The 21,655-nt window shown below is 45.7% G+C and overlaps 1 protein-coding gene and 1 long non-coding RNA gene across 2 annotated transcripts in view; one reads left to right on the top strand and one right to left on the bottom strand.

Annotated features, from left to right (window-relative positions):
- Positions 1-7,636: 7,636 nt before the first annotated feature.
- LSM8 (LSM8 homolog, U6 small nuclear RNA associated) lies at positions 7,637-13,433 on the bottom strand. Its single transcript, XM_077834370.1, has 4 exons — positions 13,311-13,433; positions 11,988-12,028; positions 10,435-10,562; positions 7,637-7,899 (listed from the first exon to the last, which is right to left on the bottom strand). The coding sequence occupies exons 1-4, from the start codon at positions 13,339-13,341 to the stop codon at positions 7,809-7,811; spliced, it is 291 nt and encodes a 96-aa protein (XP_077690496.1). The 5' UTR covers positions 13,342-13,433; the 3' UTR covers positions 7,637-7,808.
- A 73-nt stretch (positions 13,434-13,506) lies between these two features.
- Positions 13,507-21,655, top strand: part of LOC144275209 (uncharacterized) — a 63,011-nt gene continuing 54,862 nt past the window's right edge. The window contains exon 1 of the long non-coding RNA XR_013347999.1: positions 13,507-13,619. This is a non-coding gene — a long non-coding RNA (uncharacterized LOC144275209). The remainder of the gene's footprint in view (positions 13,620-21,655) is intronic.

Raw genomic sequence — 21,655 nt, 5'->3', positions numbered from 1 at the left:
CGACTGAGGTGCCACTGATGGCTAGTCCCTGGATCTTGCTAAGGGGGATCAGCCTCTTTCCCATCCTCTTCTTCTGTGCCGGTGATTGGGACCGATGCCAAAGGCTGGAATGCCCCCAAGAGGCTCCATGCCAGTGCCAAGCCTCCTTGGCAGTGTCTTTCTTCGACGCCGGATCTCTCGAAGATGGCGCTGGAGCACTCTGCACTGAAGAAGACATACTGGAAGCAGGATCCCCGGCACCTGGGTCCAACCGAGGTCGGAGAGCTGCCTCCATGAGGAGGATTTTAAGCCACTGCTCCCTCTCTTAGAGTTCTCGGTCAGACTTCCCAACAGATCTTGCAGTGGTCTTTTTCCCTTGCCCAGACACCATAAACAGGAGGTGTGGGCGTCACTTTTAGGCATGTGCTTCACGCAGTCCAAGCAAGTCTTGAAGCCCAGGGATCGCAGAGTGCCCCACTGACAGATAACGGGGCAGGGGGGTGGGGAGGAGAAAAACAAGGGGAAGGAACCCCGTGTAACTTATAAGTGAATTTATGCTATACTAACCAACTAGAACTAACTATCTACAGTGAAAACCGAAAGTACTGCTAAGCCGCTTGCCGAAGCAAGAGCAAGGGGAAGTTCCAGCAACCATCATTGGCAGTAAGAAGGAACTGAGGAGGTGGTGGGTCAGCAGGACCCTTTATTGGGCACCATGAAAGCGTGACTCATGGGGGGGCCCAGGCCGACCCCACAGATGCTGGTAGGGGAAAAATCTTCCTGCTACTGTGCACGTGCACACGCACACACCTGATTGGAATTGACATGAACAAGCCCTCGAAGAAGAACTGGCCCGAGCAGTGTTCCATAGGTAGGCACATTCGAGTCTCCATTTGAGTATCAGGTGCCAAGATTAATCAGAATAACAAGATTACACAGGCTTGTATCTGGTCTTTCTAGTTGCCAGTACCTCTGAAATGCAACTTTTGGAATTAGCTCCCCTAGCTCTACAAGAACTACACTGTTGTTGTCATGAGGAAAAGGTTACTCTTATAGCTCCAGAAATCTTTCTGATCAAGATAAGTTCCTCTTTCCACAATTCCTGGGAAACAGGTCTCCGGTTGTTTTGTTCTAAACCTTGGAAGGTTGTGTCATAAATAGGTATTCCTAGTGCTTTAAAATATATCTGAAGCACATGGAGTACATGCACCAGTTGTGTCTTGTTCATCTAATGCTATCCAAAATGTCAAGGTAATATAACGCATCAAAGTTGCTCCAGGCAAAACACAAAAATTCTGCACTAAGTGGCATGCTAGGCATCACAGAAGTCTTTAGAGGCGCTGCAGGGAAAGTGTATGAGCCTCATCTGAGGAAGATTTGCAAAGTGAGTTTCCATTTCTCCACAGGAAGCTGCTACTGGGTTGGTTCCCACATAATTCCTTAGATTACAGAGCTCTGGCTCTTTATGGAGGGAAACTTCCATTCTTGCCTATTATTCAACTATAATAATAATTAAAGCATCCTTTTCCCCTCCCCTACTTTTTGAATTCACTGCTTGCTGCTTCCCATTAGTGATGAATGAGGAGAGATGCTGTGCAAGAGAATGCCAAATTTCTTACCTGATAATTTTCTTTCCATTAGCAGCTTCTCTCCTCATTTAGCCCACCCTGGTAGTCTGGTAAATGACTAGAGGGAGAGTTAGACATTTATAATTGTTTTAAGGTTAATTTAACACATTGTATCAGGTTGTCTTAATGCTAATAATCGGTTGCTGTAGTATTTCTACAGCTGTCGAAGTACTCCTCCAGTGGCCTGTATGGAAGGGTGGGGCTTAGTCCCGGAGCCTCCAAAAACAACACTGGACTGCCTCTGAATTCTGGAGGGGTGGGGGTTTTAACCCATTAGAAATGAACAAGAAGAGAAACTGCTAAAAGAAAATTATCAGGTAAGAAATGTCTCATTCTTTGCCTAGCCTGCCCTTTTGAAATCCAGGCACACATATGGATGGTAGCCATGTATCCATGCGTACCACACTGTTCCACCCTCCCTCAGGAGGCCTTTCCTGGGGCCTAGCATCAGCCCTCAGGAAGACTTGGAGAGTGAATGGGCAGCGAAAAGGGGTGGTGAGGGGCATGTACCTTATGCCTCCTTTGGCCCTGCAGAGATTTCCCCAGAGAAAATAATTCAGGTTATGGAACCTCCCACTCAACAATCTGGGGACAACCTCAGGCAGCAGGGATCCCTGGTAATGGAACTCTAACAGCAGGTGTGTTATCAGGTGGCAGGCGCCAGAGCTGTTGTGGAAGCACAGAGCTTCTCCACAGATGGCCTCCAATAGAACCTTGGGTACTCTCAGGTTTGAGCCAGGTCCCATGGCCTATTCTGGTAGGGGGGCAACCCCACCTCCCTCATGGGATCTCTGTAAATGGCTGCTCACAGAGATTTCATCCTAATAAGCCATCTCCTTCTGGTTTTAGGTAATTGTATGCAGAGGCTAATTAGCTCTTAAGTATTTTGTGATTCTTTTATTTGAAACACATCATTTTATTTGAACACATCATTATATTGTGAAAATCCCTTGTGTGACTTGGCATAGAAGCTGTTGTTGGGATTTTGTGCTAATGAGTTGTATAAATTTTTGCTGATTTATCTATACACTGGTTGTTATATAGTTAGTGTCAGAAACACCTCTTAATTTCCTTGCTAAGATGTGTCACAAAGGCAGCTTGCTAAGTATTCTTTTAGAATCAACTTCTAGATTTTTAAACTGCATCATGGCAAATTACTTTTTCAAAAATAGGTTGTACTCTCATAGGCTATAGCTATACAAATAAAATACCAGGAAAACTTCCTTTCACAAATTGTATCTGATCATGTCCATTAGTTTTTACCAGGAGCAAACATTTTAAAAAAGCCCATCCAGCTTTTTGCTTTATTCAAGATGTAGTGCATTTTGTCCAAAGAACAAGCATGCTTTCTCTTTGTTATTCATTGGCAGAACTGTTGCTTGAGGGACGCTTAAAGCTCATTCAAGTAGGGCTGCTGTAGAGACAGTAGTCAGACAACTCAATCCTGACTCTTGAGATTTGCAGGCAGCCACTTATAATTCATTACAAGGCTTTACAACTATGACTGCTTCCACACTGCTTTGCGCAAAGACTATAAATCTGGCCTACTTGTGGATCCTCCCCTTAGGCTGGGGGAGGTCCTTTAGTAGTGGGTGGGCAGAAGCCCGCTCACCTGCTGGATACCAACAAGACCAATGCCCAGCTGACCATCCCCTTCTTCTCTTTAGCCTCCCTATCTGCCTCAACTATCGCCATATTTGACACACTACATATATATATATATATATATATATATATATATAAATTGCCTGTTGTAAAAAGTTATATTTGCTTAAAAACACAATGCCATTGCTTTTTTTATTACCTGTTGGCAGAAGGAGCTGAAGTTTCCAAACACTGGCTGCTGGAGCAGAGGTGTTGAGCGTCAGCATGAGCACCAGCCATAGCATTAGGGACTGCTGTTTACTGCTGCCATAGGGATAACAAAACTATTCAATCCATTGCCTCCAGAAGTTCATCTTTTTCCCATGCACAAGTGAAAAATCAAGGGTGGATGCTTTGGGATCACTGCCTTTAAGAAGTAGCATTTTATAGCCCCAGATGCACTAAAAAAAATTGTTCCACTCCAAGGTTAAGCAGCACAACAAAGTGTGTCTATTACTGCTGAAACTGTTCAGTGTGTCCACATTGTTGGTGTGCCCTGCACACTCTACAGCCATCACTGTATGTGTGCATAGAGGCACCTATTCTATAATTCTAGACACAGCTCTCTGGAACAGGCACAGAGCATCAGAGGAGGTTCTTTCTTGTCAATATGTTATCTAGGCAGATATATCATCAATGAATGTGTCTACATTAACCGCCTCTTCCAGATTTGTATATTTTGTCCGTAATTATGTATTCATTTACAAGGAACATTGTAAAGGTTGCTGCTGCACAATATTGTATCCTGCTCCTCTGATCCTTCTGGAACAAGAGATTTTGAATGCATAAGGCAAAGTCAAACCTTTGGAAACTCAGTTACAGTCTCAGCACGTCTCTCTCAAAAGAGTGTTAGGCACTATGAAAACAAAGGTTAGAGCATGAGGAAATGCAGAGTTAAGGGAATATTTCTCACACAAGACAACCACACAACCATAACTCTGCCCTTGTATGGCTACCAGGTTGACCTTATAACATCACAGTACTTTTCTTTCCCTAACGTATATAATTTCCCCTACGCCCAGCACCACTCCAAATACAGAGAAGGGAACCCAGGCATTCCTAAACTTTAGGTCTGATGGAGAACCAAGATCAGAGGAAAGCTTAGCACTGACACAAAGGCACTTAACTGGAAACTTCCAGAGCAATGGAACAGACTTGGCATGGAAGAACCTGCACTGATAGCACCAGCCAGTTTTTGGCCAGAAAAGGCACTGAATTCCCCAGAACCTCACACACCCTGAGATAAAGGTTCAAATGACAGAACCAGCCTCTTTGGCACTGGAGATCTGGAAGTGAAACTAGACTTAGTGTTCTGACTCAAAACCCAATAATGGTGCTGGGCACATTAGGGACTTCTAAAGTTTCTTTTGCCTGAGGATTGGGGCCTGACTAGTGGATGGATCCAAAGAGCTGGCTTGTATGGCTTCTGTCATGAGGAAGGCCAGGAGTTAAATGTGCCTATCCTTTCAAGTCCAAGGCATGAAGACACAGCATGCCAAATAACAATCTGAGGGATGGCCTTCCCCATTGCACAGGAGACAAGGAGTACCAGTGATACCACATGGACTTTTTTCAGGTCTTTGGATGGAGCTCAGATTGTGAAGATTCCATCTATTTGTGATTGTGTTGTTTGCTCTATGATTGTCAAATTCAACGATTAATTCATGCAGGATTTACTTACATGTTCACAGGAAAGGGAAGACAATAGCTTCAAATTGCCCCATTTACCAACACTTAAAAGGACAATGCAGGTGTCATCCCCCTAGAAATTTCTCTCTGACCATGCTGAGATCAATTGTATGGCTGGGGACCTGGGGTGGGGGAAGGGTTTCAGCTTGTACCCAAGAGAGGAGATGCCTTCAGGCAGGAAACTGGAACAAACAACTTTGGGACTGAGAAACTGAGAGCTCTTGAAGCATAGAGGAGAGAGAGGGTCAGTGAGGAAGCAAACTAAACCCCAGTCCCCAGAGGTGGGGGTACTCAAGTGAAGGTAGGTCAACCTAAGCTTTGGGTAAGACCGACATACACTTAGATATTATGTTACATTAAAACTTTTTATCTTGCTATGCTCTGGTCCTACTATTATGATTAAACAATACTTTGCAGAAAAGGAAGAGGTGTTCAATAAATATTTCTGTTCTATATTTGAGGAAAAAACAGATTATGTCTCACCATATGGTGATAACACTCTTTCCAGTCCACTAGTATGTCTGGAGGATGTTAAACAGAAGCTTCTAAAATCAGACATTTTAAAATCAGCAGGTCCAGACATCTTGCCTCCCAGAGTTTTAAAGGAGCTGGCTGAGGAGCTCTCTGGACTGTTACTGTTGGTTTTCAATAAGTCTTGGAGCACTGGGGAAGTTCTAGAAAACTGGAAGAAAACTAATGTTGTGCCAGTTTTTAAAAAGGGTTAACAGGATGACTAGGGTAATTATAGGCCTGTCAACCTAACTTTGATCCCAGGAAAGATAATAAGAGCTGCTGATATGGGACTCAATTAATAATGAACTAAAGGAGGATAATGTAACTAATGTAAATCAACATGGGTTTATGGAAAATGGATCCTGGCAGACTACCTTGATATCTTTTTTTGATGAGATTACAAGTTTGGTTGCTACATGTAATAGTGTTGATGTACTATACTTAGACTTTGGTAAGATGGCTGATTTGGTGCCATATGACATTTTGATTAAAAACTAGAACACTATAAAGTTAACATGGCACACATTACATGGATTAAAAATTAGCTAAATGGTCTCAAAATGTAACTGTAAGCGGGGAATCATCATCAAGAAGGTCTGTTTCCAGGAGGGTCCTGCAGGGATTAGGTCTTGACCCCCACCCTATTTAATATCTTTATCAATGACGTAGAAGGAAAAATAAAATCACTGATAAAGTTTGCAGATGACACAAAAAAATTTAGGAGTGGTAAATAATGAAGAGGACAGGCCCTTGATTCAGAGCAATCTGGATCACTTGAAAAACTACGTACAAGCAAACAATATGTGTTTTAATATGGCTAGACATAAATGTATGCGTCTAGGAACAAAGAACATAGGCCACACTTGCAAGGTAGGAGACTCTAACCTGGGAAGCAGCACTTCTGAAAAAATCTGGGGGTTGTAGTGGATAATCAGCTGAACATGAGCTTCCAGTCTGATGCTGTGGCTGAAAGATCTAATATGATCCTGGGATGCACAAACAGCTAAGTAGATGGATAACTCTTCAGACTGAGAAAATAATTTTAATACAGCTCTGGCGAGTCAGTTTTACCTGACTGATGTATGTAGCTATGATGTCTGTTTTCTGTGTATTGCACATTTAAATGTGTAAGGACTCTGCCTTTGTGCAGTAATTACTGCTACTGCGGCCTTTTCCAGCACAGGCACTCTAGCCTCCCTCGGTTTAGTGCATAGTTACATCTGCCCAATCTGCCCGATATTTAGCTCCTATTTAGTGCTTTTGATCCATAATCTTAAAGAACTTTACAAAGATTAAGTACATTCATTTAGTAATTGTACATGCAAATACACATGAAAAATGAATAATTTGTTCTACTCTGACATTAACCTGAGCCAGCAATATGTAAAAAACTAATGCTTAACAAAAATAAGTTACACATTAGCAAACAAACAATTCATTCTCTTTATTCAGCTCTTCCCCAAAGTTTAAGATGCAAGAGGGATTGTTTAGAGTACAGGACAAGAATAATTTTTGTTCTGGAACTTATCAGTCTTCCTTCCATCTGACTACTCTATTTAAGTCCCCTGTTCACAATGAATAGATCTCACTATTATAGTAGCCTAATGTGTGTTAGTGCAAGTGACAGAAAATGATGTTTATTTTGCAAACTGATATTCACAAACACCACAGAGGTACACTGAAGTTATGAATGCTCTGGCATTTGTGAATTGGTGCAATGGCTGGAATGGTTTAATAAACAAAATACATTCAGATGTTTTGTGATTACCAGAAGAGTTACAGTCCCATTAACTTGATAAAAGCAAATTTGCAATACTTTGGAAACATGCATCATGAAGTCTCCACATATAGGTTAGTAAACAAGGATCCTAGTATTAAGACTTTCACTCCTGCACTCAAATCAGAACTATATTTGTCCAAAATGTGTCACTATTTGTAATACTGAAATATCACAAATTAAAAAAAGCTACTTGTTGGCAGAAGTTAAATTGACTTGTGTTTTTGCAGTGTAATTTACAAATCAACACAGTAAAGCACACTTCACCTTTAAAAGTAGTGATTTATGTTTCTACTCCAAAAGTGGCATTCACGAGTCGTTTATGTCTGAAGTGTCAAGTCTGCCACTGAAATTAAATGCTAATGTTAGATGTACGTTTACTTTGCAGTGAAATTATACGAGAGACTTCAATAAAATGTAGGTATTTTAATTTACATATCAAACTACATCACATTCACAAAATAAAGTGTGGGCCAACCAAGTTATAACAATTTGTAAAAATTCTTCATGCTGTTTTTTAAATAGTTCTATACAGCCAAAGTTTACAAAGTCCTTGTGCATCCTTGTGTTTCTCCTGTTCAGTGTGCTACTGAGTTCAAAGGTTCTGCTCGAATATTCCCCAAGTCAAGTGCTGAATCTGTCTCTTCATCAATTTCACCAATGACAGCACTATAAAGTAACAAAATAGATTAAATATCACTAGTAGAAATTGTCCCACTTTGAAACAAGATGGAAACCACAAATATGGTGACTTGCTATACCAGAATGAGGTCTGTGATTACAGAATTGCAAAACTTCAGTAATTTTTCCCCATAGATTTTATTTGGAGCAAAAAAATAAAATAAAATTGAACAATAAGTACATTCTGCAAACATTTGTCAATCTAGAAGCCTGAAAAGATATTATACATTTTGATGCTTCAACAACTTTGGATGAAATCTGTCTACTCCTAGTCACTAGAGCAGGGATTTGAATTTGGATCTCTCACATTCTAGGCAAGTGTCCTAACTACAAGGCGGTAGAGTTATTCTCAAGGCAATGACTTCACCATGATTGTGTGTGAATAACCGTGGGACAGTCATTGAGCCAGGGAAAGAGTGAGAATGACTCTACAGCCTGGTAGTTGGGGCACTCACCTGGGATGTGACTCTGCAGCCTGGTAGTTGGGGCGCTTACCTGGGATGTGAGAGACTTAATTTCAAGTCCCTGCTTCAGTGACTAATTATTTACAAAAAGTGGAACAGTTTCAAGAGAGATTAAAGTATCCGATGAAGTGAGCTGTAGCTCACGAAAGCTTATGCTCTAATAAATTTGTTAGTCTCTAAGGTGCCACAAGTACTCTTTTTTTTTTTTTTTTTTACGGATGCAGACTAACACGGCTGCTACTCTGAAAAGAGAGATTAAGAAAGCCCTGTATCAGAATACTCCACTGCCCAGTGTCTAGGGCACTCTCCTGCAATGGGAGCAGTGATTTGAACCTGGGTCTGTCACATCCTAGGTAAGTAGCCTAACGGTTATGAGGAAGGCATCACCACCACCTCCTCCAGCTATTTTGTGAATTCTTTTCTTTGGTAAAAAGGCCAGAAAAATAAAAATGATTTGTTTTTAATAGAAATCAAACATTTTGTTTGACATTACCAAAAATGTTTCAAATTTTTCAGTTTGGTTGAACCTATTTGTCAAACTCGACGCAAATAGTTTTGGTAGCCTGCATTTTTCGGCAAATAAACTGTTCATCTGAAACTTCATCCAGCTCTACTTAATTCTTCTTTTCCCTGATATTTACAGAATAAACACTTAGGCTGCTCCTATCACGTTGACCAATATTATTTCCTTGTACTCCAGGATCTGTTGTTTCATCTTATACTTAGATTGGAAGCTCTTTGGGGCAGGATGGCCTTTTTTGTTGTGTGTGGGTACAGTACCTAGCACTATGGGGAGCTGGGCACTATGGTAATACAAATAAATAATAAGTCCTAAATCCACAAGTGAGAACTTATGTTACAATTTTTATTACAGGTCGTCAGGTCTGAAGCATACAACTCCCTTTCACTTCTAGGTCAGGGGTTCTCACAACAAATTATTTTGGTGGTCTCAGACTGTGGCCAACAACTCCTTCTGGTGGCTGCTCAGACACAGTTTCCTAAAATACTTAATTAACTTTAAGAAAAACAAACAAATATGCACATATACATGTCCAAATCATTGCAATTCCTTTATGTAGGGTTTTGTTTTGTTTTTTGCAGACCCAATAATAAAAATAATGTATAGTTGTATTTTGGTGCCCCCGGCCCCTGCTGCCTCCCCAGGACTCTCTACCACCCCCCTGGACACTATTGCTCCCCCGCCGCATTGCCCCAAGCTCCCTTCCAGGGCCTCGCAACCCTGGCTCACCCTGCTCCTTGCCTCTTGACCATGGCGTGAAGCCCAGAGCCAGAGCCCCACATCTGGACCTGGGGCAGAGGGGGGCTGAAGCACAGAGCACCACCATCCTGGGTGGGTTGAAGCCCGGAGCCCACCACCAGTGGCCCACGGCTGAAGGGGGCGGGGTGGGGGCTGAAGCTCTCCCACAGAGTCCCATGGCTGAAGCCAAGCAGGGTGGGCTGAAGCTTGCCACCGGAGCCTCGGGATGAAGCCGGGCAGGGGTTGGGGTGTGAAGCCTGCCCCCACAGTCCCACAATTGAAGACGGGGCGGGGGGGGGGGGAGAGGAAAGAAGAAGAGGGGGGTGGAAGCCTGCTCCAGGTCCTGGGGCCACTGCTTTACCCCCTCCCCATCTCTGCCCAGGATGCTGTCGTGGTTGCATCTGAGAAACAATGCTCTAGGTTACCAGTTTCAATATGACTAAACCTGTTACTGACCAAAAACAACCTTCTGATGGCTATTCAGGGCCTTTGTAAAATGTCTTCCTCACTTCTAGTGATAAGTGTGCACATCTTCATCTAAGCTAGTGCTAACTGGAACACTTTTTGGCTGTTTCAGTAAGGGGTGCCAAAACTGGAGCCTGAACTATTTTAGCCATTCTACAGATGTTTGCCCACTATGTCAAGGTTGAGGCAGGTTTGCTGTTACTGTCTGTTCTGAACCTGTGGATAAAGAGAATTTAGGGTTTCTAGGTTTATCAATCTGACATCTTGCATCATTACAGCTTTAAAACAGTTTTAACTAATTCTGATTTGTTTTAGAAAAGAATAAGATATACTTACACATTATCTCCTCGAACAATGTACAATCCCAATACTACTTGTTCAACTCCTTGTGAAGAACTGAACACTCGTTCATGGCTTTCATCCAAAATCAAGTTGATGGTCTGATCAAAACCTTTGAGGGTTCCCTGAAAAGCGCACAAAAAATTTAAGTGTTCCAATTATCTTTAAGTTTTTCATTTCAGCTCACAAGAATAATTCAGGCAGCAAAATACTGTAGAAGAGATGATCAATCTAGATTTTACTCTGAGCTTTAAAGCTGAATAAACATGTACTGTTAAAGATTGGAACTTGATAGCAGACAGTCAGGTTAAGATGATTATCATGCACTATCACGTGTTACAAGTAACAGTTAAGATTACTGTAACTTAGTATTAGAGCAGTGGTTTTCAAACTTTTTTCTGGCAACCCAGTTGAAAAAAACTGTTGATGCCCAAAACCCAACGGAGCTGGGGATGAGGGGTTTGGGAGGGGCTCAGAGCTTGGGCAGAGGGTTGGGGTGCAGGGGTGAGGGCTGCGGGGTGGGGCCAGGGATGAGGGGTTTGGGGTGCAGGATGGGGATCTGAGTTGGGGGGCGGGCCTCAAGGCTGGGGCAAGGGTGCAGGAGGGGGTCTGGGCTGGGGTTGCAGGCTCTGGGGTGGGGCTGGAGATGAGGGGTTTGGGATGCAGGAAGGGGCTCCGAGGGCTCAGGGCTGGTGCAGAGGATTAAGGTGTGGGGTTGGGGCAGAGGCTTACCTTGGGTGGCCCCCGGTTAGGTCAGTGGCACAGCAGGGGTGTTAAGGCAGGCTTCCTGCCTGTCCTGTCACCACAGACCGCGCTGCACCCCAGAAGCAGCCAGCAGCAGCTCCAGCTCCTAGGCGGAGGTGTGCAAGCAGCTCCACACAGCTCTCGCCCAGAGGCACTACCCCACCCCCAGCTCCCGACCAATGGGAGCGTGGAGCTGGTGCTCGGGGCATGGGCAGCGAGTGGAGCCCCGTGGCCCTCCCGCCTAGAAGCCGCACCTGCTGCTGGCTACTTCCGGGGCACAGCACGGCGTCAGAACAGGTAGGGACAAGCCTGCCTTAGCTGGGCAGCACTGCCGACGGGACTTTTAACGGCCCAGGACTTTTTAATGGGCTGACAAGAACTGCCGCGACCCAGTGCCTTACATTCTGTGACCGAGTACTGGGTCACGACCCGCAGTTTGAAAACCACTCTATTAAAGGCAGTTACTTTTTTCAAATGTACTTTGTGCAGTTGATGGTCAATTAAAAATAGCGAATTTCCTCATTTCTGCTGTATATTTAGTTTTCCCTGTTTGTGTGGGTCTTTCATACCCCAACAATATTTGAAACTTGTTTTTAAATTGACAGGATTTTAAAAGTGATGTCTCTTTAAAAAAAAAAGGTTATTTAGGCTCTGTAGGAAAGATGAACAATGTTCAAGATGAGCAGTTTCCATGCTTTGTTATTTGAGTGTGGCATCTGCCATTAGAAGGTTAATGCTCTAGTTATTTTTTAAAAACCCACATAATCCAAACAACACTATTTACATAGTACTAATTTTATATTCACCACAATCATTCTTCCATCAGAAGTAATTACTGCAACAGTACCTAACAGTACAGTCAAGGAAATGTTTAAAGAAAACATATTCACAGCTTGAAACAAGATGAAGGTGTTGTGTTCAACACAAATCTGTAGTATTAACTATGATTCAAGAGATTAACTTTGTGCCTTAAAAATTTCTTACTCAAAAAATTGTTAAAGAAACGTGTTAACTGACTGATGAAATCAACCTCTGAAATTAGCAGTGGTCTGGGGTAATTTTTTTGTTCTGTCAAACCAGCATCACTGTGCTTTTCTTTGCAGGAGAGTAAAAAAATCAAAGCAGCAGACCCCCAAAAATATAGAGACAAGTATTTTCCTTTATCATCAGGACAGCCTCAGACAGCCTGTGCTGGCTCCCTAAAGCGTTTCAGGTATCCCATCCCGTTACAGTTTCTGAGTCTGGGCTATTTATTTTGTTCACAGTCACAGAATTTAAGATCATTGGATCATTAGATCATCTACTCTGACCTACATATCACATTTCACCCACTTACCCCCATATTGTCCACCATAACTTGTGTTGTTCTAAAATATACTACCCCAAAAAAACAACCAGTGTTGTGCTGAAGACATCAAGAGAAGTAGACTCCACCATATGCCTGGCTAGTTTGTGCCAATGGTAAATCACCCTCACTACTAAAAATGTACACCTTATTGTCAATTTGAATGTGCCTGGGCTCAGAGTAGTGCCCTGATCTGTCACAAAAGCTCATGCTCAAATAAATTGGCTAGTCTCTAAGGTGCTACAAGTCCTCCTTTTCTTTTTGCGAATACAGACTAACACGGCCTCTGAAACCTGTTCAGACATGGCGTTTTCATCCACAGAGCTGAGGGGAGGGGAGGTGGGTCACTATCATTAGCCCCAGTTTGCAGACAGGGAGACTGAGGCACACGCCATGAGGGACGTGACCTGCCCAAAGTCAACCAGCCGGGCAGCGGCAGCCCCCAGAACCAAACCAGGTCTCCAGGGTCCCAGCTCAGTGCTCTGCCCCCTAGGCCGCGCTGCCCCACGCCAGAGAGCACCGCAGGCAGCACCGGCCCAGCCCCCTCCCCGCAGAGCCCCACGGACCGGGAAGACCGTGGCCTCCATCCCCGCCCGGGCTGAGCCAGGGGGCGGGTGTGTGTTGGAGGCGGGTCCCACAAGGAGCAGCAGCCGCCACCGACCCCTTGAAGGCGGAGGGAGAGAGAGAGGCCACTGTAGACCCCACTCCGCCTCCCCGCGGCTTCCCCGCCCTCCCTGCGCGACTCGCGACTCTCAGCAGCACACGTATCCCGGCGGAAGGATACGGTTGATGTAGTTCTCCAGCGCCGAAGTCATGGCGGCGAGGGCTCCGTTCCGCGCGCTACTTCCCAGCACCACCGGGGCCGGCAACCGGATCTCGCGAGACTTCCCGCGCCGAACGTTCAGTGACGCCGCGGGCTTGACGCACTGCGCACGCGCAGGATTGGGAGGGGCTTGGGGGAGGTGTGTGGGGTCGGGTTTCGCCAATGCGGCCGCCAGGGCTGTCCCGCGGCTACGACAACCCCCGGGCGGGGGGGGCCAAGCATTGGCCCCTCCCTCAGACAGGTGGGACTCGAGGCTGAAGAAGGAGCAAGGTGAGTTCTCCCGGGGAGGGGAGGGGAGGGGAGGGGAGGGGCAGTGGTAGTGATGAGCTGCCAGAATCTTAACAACCGGGGCCCTGTAAAAAGTTCTGGTTTAAGGGGTGGGCCCTGGTATGTATTTTTTGTACCTCCAGGGTTACCATACGTCCGTATTTTCCCGGGAGGAATTTTTAAATTTTAAAAATGCCTCCCGGGTGGCAATTTAAGAACCAAAAAGCCTGAGCTGTCCGGAGGCATGTTAACCCTGCCTAAAGTTCTTCTTTAGAAAGATGGGCCTGAGCTAGGAACGTGCTGCGTTTCACACGGGTGGGTCCCTGCCACGCCCTGGGGGTGTGCTCGGGTGACCAGATGTCCCGATTTTATAGGGACAGTCCCGATTTTGGGGTCTTTTTCTTATATAGGCTCCTATTACCCCCCACCCCCATCCTGATTTTTCACACTTGCTGTCTGGTCACCCTAGGGTGTGCACATGTGTGGGTCCCAGCTGCTCCCTGCCCCCCTCATTGAAGCAGGTGTGCAGGGTTACTGCCCTGGGAACTGCAGGGCACCAGTGGATGTGGGGCTAGCTGCAGATGGGGCGTGGGCCAGGCTAGCTGGAGACAGGGAGTGCGGGGCTGGCTGCGGGCAGGACGTGCGGAGCTGGCTAGATACAGGAGGATGCGGGATTGGCTGGAGACAGGGCAGGGGCTGACTGGAGGTAGGGGCTGGCTGCGGATAGGGCAGGGGGTGCAGAGCTTGCTGGATACAGGAGGATGCGGGATTGGCTGGAGACAGGGCAGGGGTGACTGGAGGTAGGGGCTGGCTGCAGATAGGGCAGGGGGTGCGGCAGGGGCTGGCTGCGGACAGGGCAGGGGGTGCGGCAGGCACCGGCTGCAGGCAGGGGGTGCGGGAGTGGCTGGAGACAGGGGCTGGTGTGGGCAGGGGGTGGCTGGAGGCAGGGCAGGGGGTGCGGCAGGGGCTCGCTGCAGGCAGGGGGTGCGGGAGTGGCTGGAGACAGGGGCTGGCTGCAGGCAGGGCGTGCGGGGGTGGCTGGAGACAGGGGCTGGTGTGGGCAGGGGGTGGCTGGAGGCAGGGCAGGGGGTGCGGCAGGGGCTCGCTGCAGGCAGGGGGTGGAGGGGGTGGCTGGAGACAGGGGTTGGCTGCGGGCAGGGTGGTGGATACTCACGGGGAGGGCGGCTCCGAACAGCCCGAGCAACAGGACGCAGCCCAGGCCCAGCAGAGCAGCTGGGGAACCACCAGGCAGCAGCAGGAACCCCGGGGTCGGGGGAGCAGCAGCAGCAACAGGGCTGGTGTCCAGGGCCAGGCGGCAGCCGCCCACATGTCTCCCGCAGTGCAGCTCCCCCAGTGGCCGGAGGAGGAATTACATCACTTCCTAGCCAGAGCCCATCAAAGCCTCAGCGCCCCCTGCAGGGAAGCAGGTTAACAACCGGTTCTAAAACTGCTTCAATATTTAATAACCAGTTCACGCGAACTGGCTCCAACTTACCACTGGATAGTGGGGCTCGGGCTTCAGCTCTGGGGTGGCCGGCGGTGGGACCCTGTGGCTGCGTGGACCAGGGCTGCCGCCACAGGGCTTCAGTCGCCAACTCCCAGCTCCAAACATGGGGTTTCGGGTGCTGACACCCAGCGCTGGCCACGCGGCCCTGGCTTTTAGCCAGGGGGCGTCAGGCTCTGAGCCCTGGCCGTGCAGCAGCAGGCTCTCACCGGGGCTCCAGCCCCCAACTCCAGGTTCTGGCCGTGGGCAGTGCCCCCCCGGCCCTGGCTGTGCCACTCCTGCCTCGGCTCTGGGCTCTTGCCGTCACGGGCTCTGACTCATGGCAGCAGGTGCTAACCCCCGGCTCCAGCTGAGCAGTGGCAGCGCTCACCCCCCATCTCCCCTGGACCCTACTGCCTTCCTGGCCCTGCATCCATCCCTCCATTGCCCCCGTGCCTCCCTCTCCAACCCCGCCATCCAGGGCTTAATTTGTCCTGGGACTTGCTGAGAAACGTGATATTAACAAACATGCAAGTATCTCTTTTCACAGCAGACATACTAGCTAGCTGGGAAGCTGTGAAAAGTGATACTTGCATGTATGATAATATCACTTAGTAGCTACCTGGGAAGCTGTGAAAAGTAATAAGTGTACTGTGAAAAGTGATTTATATTTAACAAACAGAAAAGGAGTACTTGTGGCACCTTAGAGCCTAACAAATTTATTTGAGGTTAAGCTTTCGTGAGCCACAGCAGCTCACTTCATCGGATGCATCTGATGAAGTGAGCTGCTGTAGCTCACGAAAGCTTATGCTCAGATAAATTTGTTAGTCTCTAAAGTGCCACAAGTACTCCTTTTCTGTTTGCGAATACAGACTAACACGGCTGCTACTCTGAAACCTGTCATATTTAACAAACATATAAATATCACTGTTCAAAGTATTTTTATTGAGTCTGCAAAAAAACTCTACACAAATAAATTATAGCGAACTGGATGTTTGTATGTGCATATTCATTTGTTTTTCCTAAAGTTCGTTAAGTATTTTAGGAAAAAATGTCAGCGTGGCCACCAGCAACAGTTGGTTGCTGCAGTCTGAGGCAAATTTTGTTGTGGGAATCCCTGAGCTAGAGTATCTTTTAGAAAGACATCTTGCTCTGATGGAATTGTTAGAGACAATTGAATGTTATGTTTCTCATTGGAGGCAGAATATAATTCACCTCTTCAATACCAAGTGGTCAGAGTTTGAACAAGGGCCAAACACAGGCCTTGGAGCTCCATAGATTGGCCTTGCTTATTTCAGTATCAGCGTAGCACAGGCAGATAGCAGCTCCTGTCAGGCTATTTGCTCTCTTGATCTCAGTGGCCTAACCATGCCACATTCGAGGATCAGTCATCTCTGCGGACAGTGTGTATAACATACAGCTATCTGCTGGTTCTTAGCAAACAGCCACAGCAGAACTGGGCCAATCTGGGCAGCCTAGTCTCAAGCACTCTTGTTCCTGTGGCTTGCTTGACAGGGCACAGTCTGTGTCCAGAGCTGGGCAGAGGGGCAGTTATTAGGGCCCTGCCCCTTGCCCCCACCATCACACCCTGACTTGAAAGCGTTAAAACTCAGCCACTTCTCTCTCCTCCTCTCCCCTCCCACCCGCTCAGGACAGCCCGGGGCAGGCTGCAGGCACGCTCTTCCCATCTGCCACCCTGCAGAGAGAGGACTGCAGGGGCATGGAGCTAGCCTGGGAAGACCAGGAGCTGTAGGGTGCAGTTGCAGGCATGTCACACTAGCCCAGGGGTTCACAAGCTGTCAGCCTCCACCCTAAACTCCTCTTTGCCTCCAGCATTTATAATGGTGTTATAAATTAAAAACACATTTTTATATATTTAAGGGGGGGGGTCACACTCAGAGGCTTTCTATGTGAAAGGGGTCACCAGTGCAAAAGTTTGAGAACCACTGCACTAGCCACTGTGCAGCCCTGGCAGTCCCTTGCCTGGGAGGGACGCGCAGCTGCTGCCCAACACCTATTGCCTCAATCCTCTCTGCACCACCCCACCACAGCCAGTCTGGCCTGCACATGCACGCTGAGCGTATCCACAAGCATGCCTACCCCTACTCATCTTTATAGGCTTTTAAGTGCATGCGCACTGAGATTTTCTGGCTCCGTCCAGCCGCTGCAAATTCCCGCCCTAAAGCGGTGCGTGATAGGTGTCAGCCCTGCCTGAGATTTACGCAATGTAATCAGTGTGTGTGCGCGCGACAGGTTCAACTCCCTAGTCCAGGCAAAAGTCATGGGACTGATGCAGGAGTTAGTGGGTGAAATTCTCCAGCTGTGTTATGCAAGAGGTCAGACATGGTGATCATAATGCTTCCTTTTAGCTTTAAAAATCTAAAAATGACCATGTGTTTCATTTTCGAGGCATTCATCACTTGGTTGCCATATAAGCCTCTGATTTTATCTCCTGCTCTGCCCTTGTTCTGCCTATGTGTTGCTTCTATGCATCCATTTATCTCCACATCTTCCTCACATCCTGGTTAATCATAATTAACACAGACAATGTTTCCTCAACTTCTTAAAAAAAAACACACCAGTCAAACTCACTTACTCTGCAATAAATTCTGAATAAAATGATCTTCTGTGACTTTGTTTCTGTACTGTATTGAACCAACCTTAGAATATAATCCCTTAAGGGCAGGGATCTCTTAATTATTTGGCACACATTACCTGTTGTACAACACCATGTATATGTATGTATGGTTCTGTATCCGGTAAATACAAATAATACATGTACTTCTGCTAAGTACATACACACTATTCTGTTTAGGTTCTCATACCTCACTCTTTACCATAGTATCTGAGGGCTTCAAATTATTATTTATTTGTTTAGTATAGTATTGTTGAGAATATGCTAGGTGCTTTACATGCATGTAAATTACACTGCCACTGTAGAAAAAGGTGCTTGTGATCTTCATATGGTTAGGGCTAACCCCCCCCCTAAGCACTATGTCATTGAAAAAAGCACTGCTAAAAAAGTGAGCAAGAAGTGAGCAAAGTAAAGCTTCTAAAGGCAGGTTTAAATTGCATCTTTTCTTCTCAGCCCCGTGAGAAAGTAGTTGTTATTGATGTCACTGTGGGGGTTATTGCTCCTTCAGGGGGAATAAGGTATGCTTACAGGCTGGATCATTAACAAATTGAGTATATGGCATATTAGTGATACAGGTATCAGGGTCTGTATGCACTGCAACTTTTCACCTTTGGAAGATCAGCTTTCCGTTACTGAATGAGGGGACATTATGTCCATGATAGATTTCTCTCTGAATGCATCAGATGTATGTGGATATAATTTCTGTTCTGATAGTTATGTTGAAATTCTTTATTGCATATAACTATAAACAGCAATTCCAACAACATAAATATCAAGGAGAACCTCATTCTAGGTCTGACAGGCATGACTATTGCACAAGTCCTCACTTACAGACAGCCCCCCGACCTGAAGCAAATACCAGCAACCACACAACAAAAACACTAACCCAGGAACCTATCCTTGCAACAAAGCCCATTGCCAACTCTGTCCACATATCTATTCAGGGGACACCATCATAGGACCTAATCACATCAGCCACATCATAAGAGGCTCATTCACCTGCACATCTACCAATGTGATATATGCCATCATATGCCAACAGTGCCCCTCTGCCATGTACATTGGCCAAACCCGACAGTCTCTACGCAAAAGAATAAATGGACACAAATCAGACATCAAGAGTTATAACATTCAAAAACCAGTCTGAGAACACTTTAGCCTCCCTGGTCACTCAATTTCAGACCTAAAAGTTGCAATTGTCCAACAAAAAAACTTCAAAAACAGACTCCAATGAGAAACTGCAGATTTGGAATTCATTTGCAAACTGGACACCATTAAATTAGGCTTGAATAAAGACTGGGAGTGGATGGGTCACTACCCAAAGTAAAAACTATTTCCCCATGCTAATTTTTCCCCCTACTGTTACTTACACCTTCTTGTCAACTGTTTGAAATGGGCCATCCTGATCATCACTACAAAAGGGTTTTTCTTCTCCGCTGATAATAGCCCACCTTAATTAATTGGTCTCGTTACAGTTGGTATGGCAACACCCATTTTTTTTTCATGTTCTGTGTATGTGTGTGTGTATATAGAGAGAGAGAGAGCGAGAGCGCGCTCTCTCTCTTCCTACTATATTTTCCACTGCATGCATCTGATGAAGTGGGTTTTAGCCCACAAAAGCTTATGCCCAAATAAATGTTAGTCTAAGGTGCCACAAGTACTTTTTTTTAAATGTAAAATACTGTTAGATCTGATACATTTTTGCATAATTTTCTATGTATACATTTATATCAAAGTCAGATGCCTGTTTCTTATACCTTACTGAATGGACTCTCGTATGTTATTCTCACTACAGGAATTCAGTACTGAAAACCTATTACACACTCACTCTGTCTATTTTTTGGCTGGCGTTAGCTACTCTCGTGCTACCATTTGGCATTCCATGAAAAGGATCTCTTACATCTGCATATAATTACAGCATTCAGCTCAATCTGCTGTGTGTTGGGTCATCAGGAATCATAAACAAGAGAGCTTTTGTAAGTTTTGGGCAAAATTTGCTTTTTCCACATATGCAACATCCCCATTCATTTTGCTGGTCATCCTGAAAATTCGTGCTGGGATGTTAAGTTGCTGTTTGCACATCCCTATTTTGAAGTAGCCTTTTCACCTGTTTTTTAATTCAGAAGAGATGTCTTGGCCCTTCCCATCAGATTCTGTTGTGAACTGGATTGATACATTCAGTAGCTGATATCTATCAAAATGAGTGATTTTTTTCAGAGTAACAGCCGTGTTAGTCTGTATTCGCAAAAAGAAAAGGAGGACTTGTGGCATCTTAGAGACTAACCAATTTATTTGAGCATGAGCTTTCGTGAGCTACAGCTCACTTCATCGGATGCATACTGTGGAAAATACAGAAGATGTTTATATACATACAAACCATGAAAAAAAGGGGTGTTTACCACTACAAAAGGTTCTCTCCTCCTACTCCACTCTCCTGCTGGTAATAGCTTATATTGGCACCCTTACAGCAGGATTGTCTGGCTATGTAGACTTCCTCCTCATGCCCTACACTCCCAGCACTCCCAGCTACCTTTGAGACTCCACTGACTTCCTGAGGAAACCACAATCCATGGGTGATCTTCCTGATAACACCATCCTGGTCACTATGGATGTAGAAGCCCTCTACATCAACATTCCACACAAAGATGGACTACAGGCCGTCAAGAACACTATCCCCAATAATGTCACGGCTAACCTGGTGGCTGAACTTTGTGACTTTGTCCTTACCCATAACTATTTTACATTTGGGGACAATGTATACCTTCAAATCAGCGGCACTGCTATGGGTACTCACATGGCCCCACAGTATGCCAACCTTTTTATGGCTGACTTAGAACATCGCTTCCTCAGCTCTCGTCTCCTAATGCCCCTACTCTACTTGCGCTATACTGATGACATCTTCATCATCTGGACCCATGGAAAAGAAGCCCTTGAGGATTTCCACCATGATTTCAACAATTTCCGTCCCACCATCAACCTCAGCCTGGTCGAGTCCACACAAGAGATCCACTTCCTGGACACTACAGTGCTAATAAACGATTGTCACATAAACACCACCCTATACTGGAAACCTACTGACCGCTATTCCTACCTACATGCCTATAGCTTTCACCCTGACCACACCACACGAACCATTGTCTACAGCCAAGCTCTGCGATACAACCGCATTTACTCCAACCCCTCAGACAGAGACAAACACCTACAAGATCTCTATCAAGCATTCTTACAACTACAATACCCACCTGCGAAAGTGAAGAAACAGATTGACAGAGCCAGAAGAGTTCCCAGAAGTCACCTACTACAGGACAGGCCTAACAAAGAAAATAACAGAACGCCACTAGCCATCACCTTCAGCCCCCAACTAAAACCCCTCCAACGCATTATTTAGGATCTACAACCTATCCTGAAGGATGACCCAACACTCTCACAAATCTTGGGAGACAGGCCAGCCCCCCAACCTGAAGCGAATACTCACCAGCAACCACACAACAGAACCACTAACCCAGGAACCTATCCTTGCATCAAAGCCCGTTGCCAACTGTGCCCACATATCTATTCAGGGGACACCATCATAGGGCCTAATCACATCAGCCACACTATCAGAGGCTCGTTCACCTGCACATCTACCAATGTGATATATGCCATCATGTGCCAGCAATGCCCCTCTGCCATGTACATTGGTCAAACTGGACAGTCTCTATGTAAAAGAATAAATGGACACAAATCAGATGTCAAGAATTATAACATTCATAAACCAGTCGGAGAACACTTCAGTCTCTCTGGTCACGCGATTACAGACATGAAAGTTGCGATATTACAACAGAAAAACTTCAAAACCAGACTCCAGACTGTTGAATTGGAATTCATTTGCAAATTAGATACAATTAATTTAGGCTTGAATAGAGACTGGGAGTGGCTAAG

This window comes from Eretmochelys imbricata, chromosome 1 (genome assembly GCF_965152235.1).
Source record: "Eretmochelys imbricata isolate rEreImb1 chromosome 1, rEreImb1.hap1, whole genome shotgun sequence".
Lineage (NCBI taxonomy): Eukaryota > Metazoa > Chordata > Testudines > Cheloniidae > Eretmochelys > Eretmochelys imbricata.
This window is presented reverse-complemented; position numbering and strand designations above follow the sequence as displayed.

What these genes read in the sequence shown, in the direction of transcription:
- LSM8 (XM_077834370.1), bottom strand. Translation starts at nt 13,341, where the DNA reads ATGACTTCGGCGCTGGAGAACTACATCAACC. An exon ending in CTGATGGAAGAATGATTGTG is followed by an intron (nt 10,563 to 11,987) that starts GTGAATATAAAA and finishes TGCGCTTTTCAG; the next exon opens with GGAACCCTCAAAGGTTTTGA. An exon ending in ATTGTTCGAGGAGATAATGT is followed by an intron (nt 7,900 to 10,434) that starts GTAAGTATATCT and finishes GTTACTTTATAG; the next exon opens with TGCTGTCATTGGTGAAATTG.